The sequence below is a fragment of the Anolis sagrei genome, chromosome X, assembly GCF_037176765.1.
Source record: "Anolis sagrei isolate rAnoSag1 chromosome X, rAnoSag1.mat, whole genome shotgun sequence".
In the NCBI taxonomy this organism is placed as follows: domain Eukaryota; kingdom Metazoa; phylum Chordata; class Lepidosauria; order Squamata; family Dactyloidae; genus Anolis; species Anolis sagrei.
In genome coordinates, this window is record NC_090034.1 from 42,285,138 (window position 1) to 42,304,832 (window position 19,695).

Here is a 19,695-nt window from a genome sequence, read left to right on the forward strand (position 1 = left end):
TGATATTAATGAATTTTCTAAAATACAAGGGCAAGTGATATTAAAGCCTCTGGATTTTAAGCCTATTGTGATGGGATTGGGATGGGATGGAATAGTATCTGGAAATATGCAAATCGCTCCGCACCTTATATCTTCAAAGGTGTGTGTATGGGATACTGGTGGAGCACCCCTTATCCAGAATGCCAAAATATTCCAAAATGGTCCACACAAGTGGTTGAGACAGTGCCCCATCTACATAGCAATTGAACTGCACTCACAGAATCCACTTCAATGCAGTAAAACTGCATTCTGAAATTGCAATCTATGGCACTATAGATGGGGCAATGTCGCATTTTGATTTCTGGTGGTTCAAGACACACAAACTTTGTTTTTGTGCACAAAATGGATTTAAAATATTGTTAAAAATCACCTTCAGGGTATACCTGAAACATACAAGATTTCCTGTTCCCTCTGCAAGGTACCTCCTAAAAAAGTAATGGTAAAGGTTTCCCCTTGAGATTAAATCTAGTTGAGTCTGACTTGAGGGGGGACTCATCTCCATTTCTAAGCTGAAGAGCCGGCATTGTCCATTGATGCCTCCAAGGTCATATGGTTGGCATGACTGCATGCAGACAGTTACCTTCCAGCCGAAGTGGTACCTGTTGATCTACTCACATTTGCATGTTTTCAAACTGCTAGGTTGGCAGAAGCTGGGGCTACCAATGAGAGCTCACCCTGTCCCATGGATCTGAACCACCGACCTTCCGGTCAGCAAGTTCTGCAGCTTAGCGGTTTAACCCACTATGCTGCCGCAGCCCCAATATCTCCTAATGTATATGCAAATATCTACGTATCTCCTAATGTAAATGCAAATATCTTCAAATCTGAAAAGAAATAATAACCTGAAATCCAACACACTTAGATAGTAGTCCCAAGCCTTTCAGATAAGGCATCCTCAGCATGTATTGACATATAAAAGCAGGGACTATATACGTATCAAAAGTTAGTTGCCTTGTGGGTCAAAACATTCTCTGAGAACACTCCTTTTGTTGAGATGATGCATGTATTATTAATCATCATCATCATCTTCATCAAATCATAGAGTTGGAAGGGACCACAAGGGCCATCCAGTCCAACCCTATTTTGCCATGCAGGAAAAGCACAATCAAAGCACCCCCGACAGATGGCCACCCAGCCTCTGTTTAAATGTTTCCAAAGAAGGCTAATAATAATAATAATAATAATAATAATAACAATAAATGTATTACCTGCTTCTCCTTGCAGCTCAAGGTGAGACATAACATTGTTAATATTAATATGAGTAATGCATGATGAGGCTATTATCTTTGTTCATACCTCTAACTTGAAAGATGCTGCTAGTTTTTTTCCTCCTCCCTTTTTCCTTTTCATGATGCAAAAGACTAACCCAGCTCCTTCTTTGGCAAAACCAGGTAGATGGATCAATGGTTGCTTCTCACATTCCCAGAGTTTCCTAGGAAACAGCCTTGAGGCCCATGCCAAGCCCTATTAGGTGAAGTTTTTCTTTCCTTTTTCAAGTTTGTCTTTAGTTATGAACAAAAACGACACAGTGACACCACATTTAAAAAAAACCCCAAGAAACACACCGAGACTCGTGTACTGATTTTCAAAACATTTTTTTTAAAAATTCCAGCGCATCTGCATGAAGCCTTTGGTTCAGGGCATGAGAAAGTAATCGTAACTGAAGACATGAATGGCTCTTTGTCATGCAACAAAAGCATCTCTCCAGAGGCCCAGAGGTGACCGTGGAGGTGACAACTCCTAGTGGAGTTTATAAAAAGGAAACCAGGTCAAAAGACATTTAATTTGGGCTGCTTGCTACTATTATCTCAAATAGTAGATATTAGTTTTTCTATAAGCCCTCTGCCCCCAATTCTTCTCTTTCTTTCCAGTTCTGGCCTATTACCAATTTTACAAGCAGTACAAGAAATGTCCTCAGTTCTATAGGAATCAAAACCTTGCAAATGTCAAAATAAGACAGAGACAATTCCTACTTCTGGACCCATAGGAATGGCTCGATTATTTGCACCTGCTGCCATTTCCAACTAGGAATTCTAGTTGTAAAATACAGGGATGGTCGGCTATCCCGGGTTTTGAAAAGGAGGACAGCTGTCGCAGAGCTCCAAAAAGCTCTTTCTTGGAGAATCTGGGGATTTGTTGTCCACAGAAGTCCTTGCTGAGAGGATTCTGGAAGCTATCACACCAAAACAATGATTCCCCCCCCCCCAAGCCTTAAAATAATAGTAATAATTAAAAAATAATAATAATAACTACAACAACTCCACCAGTGTTCACATTTGGGCATATTGAGTATCCATGCCAAATTTGGTCCAGATCCATCATTGTTTGAGTCCACAGTGCTCTCTGGATGGAGGTGAACTACAACTTCAAAACCAAAGGACACTGCCCACCAAACCCTTCCAGTATTTTCTGTTGGTCATGGGAGTTCTGTGTGCCAAGTTTGGTTCAATTCCACAGTTGGTGGAGTTCAGAATGCTCTTTGATTGTAGATGAACTATAAATCACCGCAACTACAACTCCCAAATGACAAAATCAATCCCCCCCTAACCCCACCAGTATTCAAATTTGGGCATATTGGGTATTTGTGCCAAAAATGGTCCAGTGAATGAAAATACATCCTGCATATCAGATATTTACATTACAATGCATAACAGTAGAAAAATTACAGTTATAAAGTAGCAACAAAAAGAATTTTATGGTTGGGGGTCACCACAACATGAAGAACTGTATTAAGGGGTCGCGGCATTAGGAAGGTTGAGAACCACTGTACTATATTATTATTTTGGTTATGGGTCTATTTAAGTTGTATTTTGGTTAATTTATTTGGTATTAAGTCCATAATTAGGTTCCATGTATATTGTTGATGTATTTTGTTTTGATGTGATTTGTTTATATGTTCTTTGAGGGCACTGAATGTTTGCCATATGTGTTGGAAACCACCCTGGGTCCCTACAGAGAGATAGGGCGGTTTACAAATAAAGTTTTATAAAGTTTTATTATTAGTACTATTACAAGGAATTAGGTGGTGTGTGTGTCCAAAATGTGCTTTCTTCAGCTACTTTCCCAAATGGCACAGTCCATTCAACTACCGCAAAAACTTCGCCAGGTCACCTCATTGTTTTACTCGACCAGCAATAAGATGCTGAGGAAGTTAGAGAGTTCTTTTAAAAAGAAGCAAAGAGGAAGGAATGGTGGCGTGCGCATTTCCCCTTCCCTCAGAGGCAGTGGGAATCAAGAGTTTTGCCATGCGAATATGGGAACGGGAAAGCTTCTGCCAAGAAAGCACCCACCTAAGTTAAGTCAGCACACAAAGTGGGTGGAAAGGACCGAGTCAGGCCACAAGTGGTTTGGCAACTGGAGGAAAGACTCTGGTGGCCACCTGGAAAACCATGCACTTCCTAGTTCTGCATTTATTGCATCACGATACTGAACAAAGTATCTTATTAGGACTGTGCGCCAGGGACCGTCCACAAAGTGGACACAGGTCACATCCCATCCTAGTGAATCATAGTTGTGACGAAGTGAAGACGCGCTGTCTGTGCTGTTCAAAACAGCGAGCAAAGAGGCCCATATTGCCATAAGAATTTTATTAGCCCAAAAGGTACTCCCCAAAAGGCAAACCTAGCAAAAGGATATCAACAGTGGCCATTTATTGGTATTTCTTGCATCCAAGTACTGACCAGGTCTGACTGTACTTAGCTTCCAAGATCAGATGAGAGTTCTTTAAACCAGAAAAATAACACAATGTGTAGTTCTTTAGGCCAGAAAAAAAAAAAAAACCAATATGATGTGTGAGCTTGCCCTTTGGCCTACTACTCTGGAGATCTGCAAGAGGTGACATGATAATGCCACTATGAGCAAAGTTTAAACTCCCACTCAGCCATGGAAATCCATTGGATGACTTTGAGCGAGTTATACTCTCTCAATCTCAGAAGAAGGCAACGGTAAACATCCTCTGAATACATATTTCCAAGAACATTCTACGACCGGGTCTTAGGGTAACCATAAGTCAATGTGGAGGCATATTAACAACAAGGTAAAGGTAATAGAGATTGAATATCCTTTTTCCAAAATTTTTTGAATGATCAGCATTTTGAATTTCCCCCCCAGAATCTGGAATATCAATATTTGCATATACATACATAATGAGATATCTTGAAGGGGGACCCAAATATAAACAGGAAATTCATTCATGTTTCATATAGACCAGTAGTAGTTCCCAACCTGTGGTCCATGGGCCACCAGTGGTCCACAAGAACGAAAATATGGTCTGCGATCTCACCATTATTGCACCGTTGCCTTGAAGCCACATGGCAATGAGAGCAACTAGTTTCACAAAACCCTCTTATAGTGTCGAGGCTTATTAACTATGTTTTTTTGTGAGTGAGCAGATGGTGACTACTGGATGGCCTATGTTCTGTATCAGAAGATAGAGCTGATGTGGTCTATGCAATGCAGTTTTCTGAATCAGCACCCCAAATAACCAAACTGAATCTAGAGTTGACAAAAAACTGATTTGTAACCCTTTTGGTACTAATGGCGGAGAGTGGTCCCTGGTCAAAGTGGTCCCTGGTCAAAAAAAGGTTGGGATCCACTGATACAGACTTTATATACATCACCTGAAAGTAATGTATATGACATTTGGAAAAACTGTGTGCATCAAACAAAGGTTGTGTACACTGAACCATCAGAAAGCAGAGATGGCACTATCATAGCCATCTATCTAGACAATTTTGGAGTATTTTGGAATTCCAGATAAGGAATGATCAACTTGTACCCCAACACAGACTTCAGCATTTCTCTTATAGTCAAAATGGCTATCTCCACATTAGAAATACATTGAATTATGTGCTCCTGTACAAAACAGTCACTTTATAGCTCCTGACTAGTGCATTAGCTCCTTTATTTGGATAATAATTCATGCCTCAAGAGCGTGGTCATCACGTATAAAGTTATGTGATGCTAATCCCTTCTTGGATGCTATCAAACTGCTTGGTGGATGTGCAAGTAGTGTGTTTTTCTCCCAAAATTTCAGTATCTCCTGCCAGCCAGGCTTCTTTTGCCAGCTTCCGAGACGCCAACCCATTCTCGCTCAAGAAGCCAACCAAGAGGAAAGGAAGTGACTCAGAAACAGCTCGGAACCACTGCGATGATGTAGTCACGAAGCCAGGGAGTTAATTGCTGTGTTTGGAGACCAAACGGGTATTTCAGCTTCGGGGGTGGTATTTGCATTTAGGCTTCCTGGTTGCGAAAAGGCGACTTCCTTCCACATGAGCTCATTTCCCCTTTGACACCTGACTCTCGGTTGGACAGATTGAAAGACACCATGAATCAAGAGGGTTTGGTGTCTTTGAAACATCATAGCCATCCAAACTTTGAGGTGTAGGAAAAGTACAGCATACTAATAGCAAGACAAGCCTCACTCAAAGTTTTAACTGGTCTATGACGAGAAGAAGTTGCAAGCTACCTTCTTATGAAGACAAGTGGCCAATCTTATCTTGGCCATTAGCTCCCCAAATGTTGTTGGATTATCGCTCCCAGAATCCATGGTCATTGGTCATGCTAGCCAAAACTTGGGGGGGGGGGTTACACACACACAGGCCTGTAGGCGGGGGGTGGGGTAGGGGTTCAACCCCCTCCCCCCAAAATTTTTCAGGTTAAAAAAAATCCTGGTTTACTCATGAATTTTAACTGGTTAACCAAATCCTCATGCTAAGTCTATGAGACGCAAAAAATTAAGAGTCCCTCCAGAACTGCAAGCACTATCTCAAGCAAATATTAACAATTTATTCACACTGTCATTACTTGCAGCAATAGCCAATGTAGTGAAGTAACCAAGTTGGGGGGGGGGGGAGGTGTTGAATGCTCTCATTAAGGAGGCCAGACTTGGTGGAGGTGGTTGACAGGGGCGGAGCTGCAGGCTATTGAAGGCTGCTCTGTCCCCTGCTGTGCTCTTTGCTTCAGTGTGAGGTAGGAGGCAGGTTTCAACTCCTCCCCCCCCCCACCTGAAACTTTTAACCCCCCCCCCCTGAAATTTTCAACCCTCCCCAAATATTTTTTCTGGCTACGGCCCTGATGTACAATGATCTGGGGACTGAAGTTTGAGAATCACTAATCAAGCCTTTTATTGACTATTCTGACAGCCATTGGTTTTCCATTATTATTATTATTATTATTATTATTATTATTATTATTCTAGTAGTAGTAGTAGTAGTAGAAGTAGCATGCCCTTTCTCTTAAAAGAGACTCTAAGCTCTCCCAACAAAAGAGATCTCCTCTCAACCCTGCAAACCTGAGACCCTTTTCACTGGAGATGTTGGAGGTGAAAGTGCCAGGATCATAAAAGTGGAATTCAGGAGCTAAACTATGACCATCCCTGGGTTGCTGTGAGTTTTCCGGGCTGAATGACCCTGTTCCAGAAGCATTCTAGCGCAGGCATCCTCAGGGGTTGTGAGGTGTGTTGGAAACTAGGGAAGTGAGGCTTATATATCTGTGGAATGTCCAGGGTTTGAGGCAGATGTCAATGTTGCAATTGGCCACCTTGATTAGCATTAAATGGCCTTGCAGCTACCTGGCTATTTCCTTCCTGGGGGGCTCCTTTGTTGGGAAGTGTTAGCTGGCCCTGATTGTTTCCTGTCTGGAATTCCCCTGTTTTCTGAGTGTTGTTCTTTATTTAATGTTCTGATTCTAGAGTTTTCTTAATATTGGTAACCAGATCTGTTCATTTTTAGTTTCCTCCTTTCTGTTGAAACTGTCCACATGCTTGTGGATTTCAATGGCTTTGCTGTGTAGTCTGACATGGTGGTTGTGAGAGTGGTCCAGCCTTTCTGTGTTCTCAAATAATATGCAGTGTCCGGGTTGGTTCATCAAGTGCTCTGCTATGGCTGACTTCTCTGGTTGGATTAATCTGCAGTGCCTTTCATGTACCTTGATTCATGTTTGGGCAATGCTGCTGTGTTGGTGGTCCCTCTGTAGACTTGTCCACAGCTGCTTGGTATACGGGAGACTCCTGCAGAGGTGGGAGGATCCCTCTTGTACTTTGCTGAACATAGCATTTGTTGGATTTTCTTAGTGGGTCTGTAGATAGTTTGTATGTTGTGTTTCTTCATCAGCTATGCAGTCAGTAGTTCCCTTAGTAAGAACAGTTTTCCTCTGGGCGGATCGAAAGCCTTCGAGAACACATATGACCATCCCTACTCGAAAGGCACCTTAAAATAAGCTATAAATAAATACACATTGGAATTGGTGCATCACCTCCAGAACACAGTCCTGCTTTCTGCAAATTTCATTTGGAAGTTAGAAAACAGTGGAAAATCTCTTTGGTCACACACCCCGTGCAGGGATTACCTTTTATTGTAAACAGCGATAGCAAAAAGGTGAATAGAAAGTTTTATTGCAGCAGGCGAAGGTCCCGGGCGGGAGGGAAGATATGAAATCTCTTGGAGTAAAGGCAGTCCTCTGAAGGTTACCGAAACCACAGCAGTGACAGACACAAACTGCTGAGATGGCATTCTGTCTGCCATTCATCCAGAGTGCAAATCGGGAAAATCCATCCCTCCTGATCACTGTGGCACTTGCAAATTGTCGCCCCATATGGAGAAGAGAGTAGTGTATGAATGCAATTGGTTTTGAAATGGATACAAATACTTTGTAGGCCTATGAATAATAGACAGTTTGGAAGTGTCCCGCAGGATGCAGCTGGAAGTTACCCTGCAAAAGCCCTTGTCCAACTGAATGGTTCATTTCTTCCACAACTCTTCCTGTTAAATGGAAGGAGATCTGTTTGTTTTATATTTATTTTAGCAAGTGCTTTAAAAAACATTTTTTTACAAGTATTCTGTCCAAGTGGCCAGGATGACTGGGGGGTTCTGGGAAGAATCATCCAAAAATATAATTGCTCCCAACTCTAAATGTTTAAACACCCAGGAAGAGAAGAAACTGTTTGATCGCAAGTCATCACATAGTCCATTGTGATCAGTAGAGCTAGAACGACGCATACAGTCTTCTAGATGTGGCTGGACTCCAACTCCCAGCATTCCTTGTCACTATGACAACTCGGGCTGATGGAACACACAGTTCAACAACCTTTGGAGGGCTGCAAGATTCCCATCCTCATTCTATACTACGACAGTCAGACATGAATGCAATATGCAGAGTGAACAGCCCCAGTTTCAATCTACATCATCATCATCATCATCAACGTATTATCGAAGGCTTTTATGACTGGAAACACTGGGTTGTTTTGTGTTTTCCGGGCTGTATGGCCATGATCCAGAAGCATTCTCTCCTGACATTTCACCTGCATCTATGGCAGGCATCCTCAGAGGTTGTGAGGTCACAACCTCTGAGGATGCCTGCCATAGATGCAGGCAAAGTGTCAAGAGAGAATGCTTCTGGATCATGGCCATACAGCCCAGAAAATATACAATAACCGAATCATCATTATCATTTGCCCCCCTTTTCTCTCCAAAAACAGATTCAAAGTGGCCATCTAGTGAACAGTAGATCTGGTTAAAAAGAATTTTTCTCATAGATGGTCTCTCTCTTTCTCTGACATAGGAAGGCAATGGCTAAACAAGACTGGGATAGATGGGAGAAATGGTAGATTGGGAGAGATGGAGGAAATAGTCCAGCCCAACGTGAGGCAGCTCTTCCTCTTTCTATCAGAGCTTGGAACTAGTTCTGGATTCACTACAGCATCTAGAATCCACAGTCAGCAAGGTTACTGTTCTCTAAGCCGTTTTCCACATACACATGTATTGTTTATGTATTGAATTGACAGCCTGCCTTTCTCTTCCATAATGGGACGCTCGATGGCTTACAATAATCGCGTATTGATTTCACAGTCTAATTAAAATGGAAAATGATTTCAAAGGTTAAAACAATATGAAAGGAACAATGGTAAATCACAATAAATGCACTATTAAGGAAAATGCAGAAGGCGGAGGCTTGCCAGAAATCAAAGTCAGGAGGAAAGGTTTTTGAAGATGCCCTCCCTCACTTCCCACCAAAACATACCTCTAAAGGCAAATTGTGCATATTGAAATTTGAGAAATATGAGAATGCCCAAAAAGTATAGACTTACTACAAAAGAGGCAACTTCAATTCCTGAGTATACTAAAGCAAGCAAATATTAGAAGAATTAGGGAAGGCAAATTCTTGCAGTGTAGAGGGAGTCCCCCAAGGATTTCAGCATTTGTTTTTTTAATGTTGTGAGCGGCCTTGCACCTCAGTCAAGATAAAAGCAAGATATAAATGAATAGAAGAGGTAGAGAGGAAGGAGGAGGAAATAATGCAATGGATGGATGAACACACACACAAATCAGTGAAGTCCTCCATGATAGATCAGCTTTGGCAACTACTTCACTTCTTTTAATAACTATACTGAGTTTAATTCTACTGTAATATCTAAAGGTCACAGGTTCAAATCCGGGGAGCGGTGTGAGCTTCCGCTGGCAGGACCAGCTTCTGCCAACCTAGCAGTTCGAAAACATGCAAATGTGAGTAGATCAATATGTACCGCTCCGGCGGAAAGGTAACGGCGCTCCATGCAGTCATGCTGGCCACATGTCAACGGACAATGCCAGCTCTTCGGCTTAGAAATGGAGATGAGCACCAACCCCAAGTCGGACACAACTGGACTTAATGTCAGGGGAAAACCTTTACCTTTACCTAACATCTACCTTTTTGTATATTTTCATTGTATTGCTTTTTAAATTGTGGGCTGCTTTGGATCTCAATCTTGGGAAGGGGAGTATAAATAGCTATTATAATAAAAATAATAACAAAAATATGATTGTCTTAGGGTACACTTACACTGTAGAATGAATGCCATTTGACACCACTTGAACTGCCATGGCACAATTCTATGGAAACATGGAAGCTGTAGTTTTCCAAAGTCTTTAACCTAATTTTACAAGGTATTTTGTAGTTTAATGAGGAATGGTGTCCCACTAAACTGCAAATGCCAAGATTCCACTGTTAAAGTGGTGTCGGCCTATTTCCAATCTCCCCTTCCTGGGGAAGGTTCTAGAGTGGGTGGTGGCCACTCAACTCTAGGGATTCTTGGATGAAACATTATTTTGACCCATCAGAGTCTGGTTTTAGGCCTGGCTATGGAACGGAGACAGCTTTGGTCGCCTTGGTGGATGACCTCCACAGGGAGCTATACAGAGGGAGTGTGTCTCTGTTGGTTCTCTTGGATCTTTCAGTGGCTTTCGATACCATCGACCATGGTATCCTCCTGGACCAGCTCTCCGGGATGGGACTTGAGGCATTGCATTTCCAGTGGCTCTGCTCATTCCTGGAGGACCGGACCCAGACGGTGGTGCTGGGGAATGCCTGCTCGGACCACTGGCCATTGGCTTGTGGGGTCCCGCAAGACTCCATTTTATCCCCCATGCTTTTCAATATCTACATGAAACCGCTGTGTGAGGTCATCCGGAGTTTTGGAGTTTGGTGTCATCTGTATGCAGGTGACACACAACTCTATTACTCATTTCCACCTCAATCCAAGGAAGCTCCCTGAGTCCTGGACTGGTGCCTGGCAGCTGTGATGGGCTGGATGAGGGCTAACAAGCTGAAGCTTAATCCAGACAAGACCAGGGTCCTCCTGGTCAGTCGTGAGGCCAATCAGGCTATAGGGTGGCAACCTTTGCTCCATGGGGTTACACTCCCCCAGAGGACACAGGTCTACAGCTTGGAGGTCCTCCTGGACTCAGCACTGACACTTGTAACTCAGGTGTCGGCAGTGGCCAAGATAACCTATGCACAATTAAAGCTTGTGCACCAACTGCGACCGTACCTCGAAAAGCCAGATCTTACCAAAGTGGTCCATGATTTAGTTACATCTCACATGGATTACTGCAATGCACTCTATGTAGGGCTGCCTCTGAAGACAGCTTGGAAGCTTCCATTAGTACAAAGACTGGCAACCAGGTTGCTGACGGGGTGGGTTATAGAGATCATACGACCCCGCTCCTGAAGCAGCTTCATTGGTTGCCTATTTGCTTCTGGGCCCAATTCAAAGAGCAGGTTATTACCTATAAAGCTCTACAAAGCTCTGGTCCTGCCTATTTATGCAACCACATCCCCCCTGTATAAACCTGTTTGGGCCTTATAATCGGTTGGGAAGGCCCTCCTCTCGGCCCCACCTCCTTTGCAAGTGAAAGGGCCTTCTCAGTGGTGGCCCCCTGACTCTGGAGTGCCCTCCCCAGGGAGATTAGACAGGCACCCACCCTCGTGGCATTTAGGAGGAAGACCTGGTTATTTAAACACGCTTTTGACAGTAGTTAGTCAATCTCTAGGATATGGATTTACGGTAGCAAGCCCCTTTTAGCTCATAGGAAAGACTGTTTTTTAAGCTAATGTTCATAATTTTATTGTTACTTTTTGTTACTTGATTGTGCTGTATTTGTGTTTTATATTGATTGGATGTATTAAACTATGTTTTATATGTTATTGGTTTTATCTTGTATTGTGTGTTTATTATGCATTGTTTTAGGCATACTGTGCTATATGTAAGCCACCCCAAGTCCCTTCAGGAGATGGAGGTAGGTTACAAAAATAAAGTTGTTATTATTATTCTTATTATTAATTCCATTTTATGTATTTTATTGTATTACTTATTGTATTATTCATGTTGCAAGCCACCCCGAGTCCCCTGGGGAGAGGTTAAAGGTAAAAGTTTCGCTGGACATTAAGTCTAGTCGAGTCCAACTCTGGGGGGCAATGCTCACCTCAATTTCTAAGCTAAAAAGCAGACACCTTCAAGGTCATGTGGCCAGAATGACTGCATGGAGTGCCTTTACCTTCCCATCAAGGCGGTACCTATTGATCTACTCACATTTGCATGTTTTCAAACTGCTAGGCTGGCAGAAGCTGGGGTTAACTGCGGGAACTCACCCCGTGCCCCGGCTCTGAAGCACCGACCTATTGGTCAGCAAGTTCAGCAACTCAGCGGTTTAACCCGTTGCACGGGGGAGAGGGGACAGGATATAAATAAACCTTATTATTATTGTTGTTATTACTATTATAAACTGCATGGATTCGAGATGCACCTTAATGGGCCTGGCTAAAACAGGCTCCCAGTCTTGAGTTTCCCTTTAGCATGGACACTCCTACTAGGTTAGAATTGGAGAGACATGGATTCAGATCTTTCCCTGGATGTCCATAAGGAACTCTCAGCCTCACTTACTATGGTTGTTGAGAAAAAAAATGGGGAGAAAGGATCATATATGCCACTTCAAGTTCCTTGAAGAAAAGGGAAACATAAATGCAATCAATATATAGGGATTTGATGTATGTGTGTGTGTTTCATTACAGACCCTTTCCAGACACCATCATTTTGAAAGTTGTCCAAAGCAAGACAGTCACTCAGCTGACCGACCCCCCCCCCCCCCCCCCGTGACAAAAATGACAACAAACTTTTAATCTCTCCGGGTTTGGCAGGCCAAACCGGATTCACTAGACCAACAGGTGATTAGAGAGGTCTGTATTTTCAGCCACAATGTGATTACAAAACAAGCAGAGTGTGCCTTGAAGAAAAAAAACCGGACCCCAAAAGGAAGGAGAAAACCATGTTTGTTTTCAACACAACTGAAAGAAATCTTCTGCCTTTTCCCAAAGGGGTGTCCATGCAAGCTGAATTCAGGAAGGAAGCATCCTGTGGAGCCATAAAAGAGTATCGCATTTGGGCTGCTGTGAGTTTCCCGGGCTGCATGGCAATGTTCCAGGAGCAGTCTCTCCTGACGTTTCGCCCACATCTATGGCAGAGATTGTGACGTTTCACCTGCATCTATGGCAGAGGTTGTGAGGTCAACCTCACAACCTCTGAGGATGCCTGCCATAGACGTGGGTGAAACATCAGGACAGAATGCTTCTGGAACATAATAATAATAATAATAATAATAATAACCAATTTTATTCATAACCCACTCTCTCTCCCCTAAGGGACTCAGGGCAGTTTACAAAAAATAACAAAATGGCAATAATTCAATGCCCAAAAACAAATAGACAATCAAAGCAAAACATAAAATAATATAAACTCAATCCAATTTATAAGCTAACTTCGAATACAGGGGTCCTCAAACTAAGGCCCGAGGGCCGGATACAGCCCTCCAAGGTCATTTACCCGGCCCTTGCTCAGAGTCAACCTAAGTCTGAAACAATCTGAAAGCACACAACAACAACTACAATTCTATCTCATCAGCCAAAAGCAGGCCCATACTTCTGATTGAAATACTAATAAGTTCATATTTGTTAAAATTGTTCTTCATTTAATTATTGTATTGTTTTAAAGTGTTTTTTGCACTACAAATATGATATGTGCAGTGTGCAGAATTCATTCATGCTTTTTTCAAATTATAATCCGGCCCTCCAACCGTTTGAGGGACTGTGGCCTGGCCCTCTGTTTAAAAAGTTTGAGGACCCCTGTTCTAATACTTCCAGGAACATGGTCATACAGCCCAGAAAACTCACAGCAACCCAGTGACTCCAGCCATGAAAGCCTTCAACAACACTATCAATTCAGCATGTGTTTTTTGTGGGCTACCAGCTACTGTAATAAGCATATCTATCCTTTTTTTAAGGTGCCACAAAACACGTTTTCCCCCAGCCCTCCCTCCACAGTGTCAACATCATATCAGCTGCCAAAAAACATTGTGTAACCTGGCAGAAAGGTGTGTTGCCCTTCCTGGTTCTTACAAAAATCCAGAACATTTAGAGGCAATAAAAGCAGTGATGTATGAATTACCCTTGCTTTGCCTTCTTCCTGCCATATTGTGCAGTTGAACTACATTATATGTGTCTACACTGACCCTATCATGCATATGGCAGTGCAAATCCAGTCTTAGAAGGCACCCTGCACACAGCCGAAGATGTTTTTAAAAAGACAACAAAAACAACCATCCTCCTTCCCCGCCTGTTCTGAAATAACGGCAAGCTTTGTTTGAATTCAATCAAAACTATAAAGACATTGAACCTACCAGAATGATGACAAATATATATATATTTCACAAACAGTTCCACTTTTGTAGTCTGGCATTTTCAAAAAGATTTGAGCATGGCAAATTATGGCTTTTGTAGCCTACAGGTCAGTCTAGCAACAGTTTTGACAACAATACAGTAGGAATTGCTTGGCCATAATAAGCAGGTTACCTTCCAGAAATGTCAGACAGAGGTACAGATACAAATATCAACATACAAGGTAACAGACCAAGAAACACATCTAAGAAAGGATGTCTTTCATAGGCTAAGATCCTGGAAGTTAGAGGACGACCCCCATATCTGCGAGGGCTGCAAACTCTATTGAAACGAAGGGCTTCTGGTTCAAGAATCCCATGGAGTCACACGGAGGAGTCAGAAAATGCCTACAGATGACATATTTTTTTGGAAGTGGAAAAATGAAACTGAGGATACTGGACTCGTAAATATGGGGTCATACTCTATTTGCATTATCATGGCCCTGCTCTGGAATGCCAGATGTCACCGCCATCAGCACCTCTGAACACCTATGGACTGCTTTTCCTGGCAACCACTGAGATTATCCTATAATTCAATTGCTAAAACCAGGGGCGAGGGACTCCAGCTCATGGGGTGTAGTTTGCAAACCGTTGCAAGCCTCCGCTTTGAGAAGTTCGCTTAGGATACACACACTTCTCTGATGTGACAGTTGAGAAACATTCACCGAAACAGAGACTATTGCAACCAGATCCCCAGAGACCAGGAGCCAGAAAAGGAAGGCTGTTCTTGGGGATTCGCAGCCCGAGCCTCTTGTCCCAAGCCCTCGGGGTTGCGTATGTTGAACGGCACAAAGGTTATCGATCAAGCCAGATGCACCATTTCCCAGTCTTTCCCTGCACCCCTTTGATCGAGAGATATTTACATTTCACTAGGCTAGCTTTCAAACAATGTTCAGCGCGGCTGGCACAGAGGACAATGCACAATCACAGCAAACCCGGAACCCACCCAGACTGTGAAAAGGAAGCAATATTGTTTTAAAGGCAACAGCACCGAAGAACAGTCCCAGAGTAGCAGGGGTAACCAGGAAGTTATGTCTGTCAGGTGGCAGAGGGACTGATCCAAGCCAGACACTGAGGCCCCTTCCACGCAACTGTATAAAATCCACATTGAACAGGGTTATATGGCAGAGTGGACTCAGATAAACCCAGTTCAAAGCAGATCTTGTGAATTATCTGCCTTGATATTCTGGGTTATATGGCTGTGCGGAAGGGCCCTGACACCTCTTTCCTCTTGTACCCAGTGGATACAAGGCAAGGATGGCAGCTACCAAACAATCCTTTAAATTAGGGATACCTAGGGCCCTGCTCTCCCAAACAAATCATTCCTAGTGTCATATCTGTATATATACACTCCTTGAAGCCTGTGGAATAGACAGGTCGCTGTTCCAAGCTCTGCACCAGGATATTTGCTTCCTTTTTTCTTGGCTCTCCTAGAAAGAGATCTGATTTCCTTTCTTCTCAAGGCCCTTCCACACAGCCGTATATCCCAGAATATCAAGGCAGAAAATCCCACATTATCTGAGTGTGGACTCAAATAACCCAGTTCAAAGCCGATATTGTGGGATTTTCTGCCTTGATATTCTGGATATAGGGCTGTGTGGAAGGGTCCTCATTCTCACCAACTTCTCTCTGGAATCACAGAAGTCACCCCACCACACACACCTACACACCCACAAGTCCATCCAGTACAATCCCCTTCTGCTTTGCAGGAGGACACCATCCAAGCCCTCCCAACAGATGGCCATCCAGCTGCTGCTGCAAAACCTCCAGAGGCGGAGATGCTACCAGGCTCAAAGGGCCTTCCACGCAAACTTCCAACCCAGAATATCAAGGCAGAAAATCCCGCAATATCTGCTTTGAACTGGGTGATCTGAGGGCCCTTCCACACAGCTCCATATCCCAGAATATCAAGGCAGAAAATCCTAAAGTATCTGTTTTGAACTGGGTCATCTGAGTCCACGCTCAGATAATGTGAGATTTTCTGTCTTGATATTCTGGAATAAAGGGCTGTGTGGAAGGGCCCTTAGTCCATACAGCCATATCATCCAGTTCAATGTGGATTTTATACAGCTGTGTGGAAGGGACCTGAGTGTGAGTGGAAATCTGGGGGTGGGAATGGAGTCTTTAAGTGAGTTTTAAAGACGATTTCAAGTGTATTTATTATACTAATTATAATCTGTTTTTACCACACTGTACTAGGAGCCCCCGGTGGCGCAATGGGTTAAACCCTTGTGCCGGCAGGACTGAAGACTGACAGGTCAGAGGTTCAAATCTGGGGAGAGCGTGGATGAGCTCCCTCTGTCAGCTCCAGCTCCCCATGCAGGGACAGGAGATAAGCCTCCCACAAGGAGGGTAAAACATCAAAAACATCCGGGCATCCCCTGGGCAACATCCTTGCAGACAGGCAATTCTCTCACACCAGAAGCAACTTGCAGTCTCTCAAATCACTCCTGACACAACCCCCCCCCCCCACATTGTACTATTTAATTTTTGTTTTGTTTTTTTAAAAACTTTTGTACTGTGCTTTTTAAATGACTAAAGTGTGTGATTGTTCGCCGTCTCAAGTCACTACGGGGAGAAAGGCATGATATAAATAAAATAAATAATACTAATAATATGGCGGCATATTCCACTGTTCAGCAGCACAAAGTTCTTCCTAATGTTTAGGTAGAATCTCTTTTCCTACAACTTGAATCTATGGCTACGTTGTCTCTAGAGCAAGAGCAAGGGCCCTTCCACACAGCTGTATAACCCAGCTGTATAACCCAGAATATCAAGGCAGATAATCCACAAGATCTGCTTTGTACTGAATGATCTGAGTCCACACTGCCATATCATCCAGTTCAATGTATACAGCTGTGTAGAAGGGGCTAAACACAAGCTTCCAAATCTTGAAATCTGGTGTCGCCTTCTCAGCCTTCTTTCTTTTCTCCAAGCAAAACCTCTCCAGGTCCCAGAGCCATTGGCTTCCAGATTTCTCAACCAGAGAATTACATCTATCTCATTATCAAGAAATACATGCAATGAAAGCTGCCTCCCCCACTCAAAGATCCCCCATCTCTCTCTCTCCCTGCTGATTTGGATCAAGATAATAGAGGACCCTTCCTACACTGATACACAAACATATCCCAGCCCCTTCCAGGCAGCTGAATAAAACCCCATTGTCTGTTTTGAATTGGAATATATCGCATTATGGACTCAGACAACCCAATTCAAAGTAGATCTTGTGGGATTTTCTGCCTTGAGATTCTGGGTTCCATGGCTGTGTGGAAGCCCCCCCCCCCCCAATTGCCTTTCCTTCCTGCTTTTCTCTCCCCATCTTTTGGAGGGAGAGGATGATGCCTCCACAAACTGATCCCGAAGACCTCTTCTTCCTCCTTCTGTGACCCCCTTAGCAGCAAAGGGGAAAGGGGTTTTTTTGTATTATTCTTCCTTGAATTACTACTATTATTATTATTATTATTATTATTATTATTATTATTACAGTTCCATATTTTTGTCCACAGTCCAATATCCCAGAATATCTGCTTTGAACTGGGTTATCTGAGTCCACACTCAGATAATGTGGGATTTTCTGCCTTGATATTCTAGGGTATAGGGCTGTGTGGAAGGGACCCTAGACACCATCACAATTCAGGAACAAACCCAAAATGTTGTCTTCTAGGGCCCTTACACACTGCCATATAACCCAGAATCTCAAGGCAGATATTCCATAACTTTGGCTTTGAACTGGTTTATCCGAGTCCACAATGCCATATAACCCAGAATCTCAAGGCAGATAATCCATAACATTGGCTTTGAGCTGGATTATCCGAGTCCACACTGCCATATAACCCAGAATCTCAAGGCAGATCATCCACAAAATTGGCTTTGAACTGGATTATCAAGACAGAAAATCCCACAATATCTGCTTTGAATTGGGTTATCTGAGTCTACACTCAAATAATGTGGGATTTCCTGCTGTGATGTTCTGGGACACAGGGCTGTGTGGAAGGGGCCCCAGTCCACACTGCCATATAACCCAGAATATCAAGGCAGAGAATCAGCAAGATCTTCTTTGAACTGGATTATCTGAGTCCACACTGCCATATGATCCAGAATATCAAGGCAGAGAATCCACAAGATCGGTTTTGAACTGGATGATCTGAGTCCACTCTGCCATATCATTCAGTTCAATGTGGATTTCATACAGCTGTGTGGAAGGGCTCTGACACGAGTAAATTATCCTCGATTATTATCGAATGTTCTCAATGGGCAGATCCCCCTCCCTACTTTGAATATGCGATTAGCCCTTATAGATCACCAATGGGGCCTCGATCTGGCTGTTCTTTCTCCTCTCTCTCTTTCTCTTTCTAATCTTTGTATGCTGATTATTTCAGATCGAGCTCTGGCCCATATTGGGTGGATCCGATTCTGTAGCGATACTTTCTAAGGGGGCGGTTTGAAGGCGACCCCTCCAAGCAGCCCCTGAACTAGAGGGATTGGGGGGCTAAAGAGAGGCGGCGTTCTCTCCCCAAAGGGAATGCAGCGGGGTCAATGCGAGGGGAGGAGGGAGGGGGGGGATCCCGGGCTTCCTTGCCTGGTTCTTGTCGAACTGCTCCCGCTCTGCCTCCAGGCTGTGGCCGCCACGGCGGCTCAGGACCCGCGCGGGCACGTTCTTGATGGTGTTCATCTCCGCCGGGCTTCGGTTCTGCCGGGCCCAGGGCTCCGGTTCACGGCTGCCTCGCCTCGGCCGGGGATGGCAAGGAAAGGGGCCAAAGGGCGCCCCCAGCGGGCGGGAACAAGCATGGCGGGCCCGCCTCCTCGGCCAGGCCGCCCCCTGGCCATTCGCCAGCCTCGCGCCACGCCCACCGCCCGCACAGCCAATCGGAAGCCTCGCCCGCGCTCCACTCCTCGGAATGGAACGCCTCTTCCAGCGCCAGTCAATGGCTGAAGGGACTAACTAGTCCACAGGCAGTCAGCCTATGGCAAAGCTGAAGAGAGGGATGCTTTTTTTAATGCCCCCATCCACACATCTGTATAAAATCCACATTGAACTGGATTTGGCAGTGTGGACTCAGGGCCCTTCCACACAGCCCTATAATCCAGGATAGCAAGGCAGATAATTCCACAATATCTGCTTTGTACTGAGTTATATTGCAATGTAGACTCAGATAACCCAATTCAAAGCAGATATTGTGGCATTTCCTGCCTTGATATTCTGGATATAGGGCGGAAGGGCTTTGGGTTATCTGGGTCCACACTGGCATATATTCCAAGTCAAAGCAGATAATGGATTTTATTCAACTGTGTGGAAGGGGCCTAAGGGCCCTTCCACCCAGCCCTATATCCCAGAATACCAAGGCAGAAAATCCCACAATATTTGCTTTGAACTGGGTTATCTGAGTCCACACTCAGATAAAGTGGGATTTCCTGCCTTGATATTCTGGGATATAGAGCTGTGTGGAAGGTCCCTCGTTCTCACCCACTTCCACTTCTCCATGGAATCACAGAAGCCACCCCCCCCCCCCAACAAGCCTATCCAGTACAATCTCCTTCTGCTTTGCAGGAGGACACCATCCAAGCCCTCCCGACAGATGGCCATCCTGCCTCTGCTTCAAAACCTCCAGAGAAGGAGATGCTACCAGGCTCTAAG

The 19,695-nt window shown here is 44.0% G+C and overlaps 1 protein-coding gene across 1 annotated transcript in view; it reads right to left on the minus strand.

The window, feature by feature from the left end:
• The window catches only part of HIP1R (huntingtin interacting protein 1 related), a 92,557-nt gene extending 73,717 nt beyond the window's left edge, over nucleotides 1-18,840 (minus strand). The window contains exon 1 of the mRNA XM_060785494.2: nucleotides 18,640-18,840. Within this exon, the coding sequence (XP_060641477.2) occupies nucleotides 18,640-18,732 (93 nt within the window). The 5' untranslated portion in view covers nucleotides 18,733-18,840. The remainder of the gene's footprint in view (nucleotides 1-18,639) is intronic.
• Nucleotides 18,841-19,695: the final 855 nt, after the last annotated feature.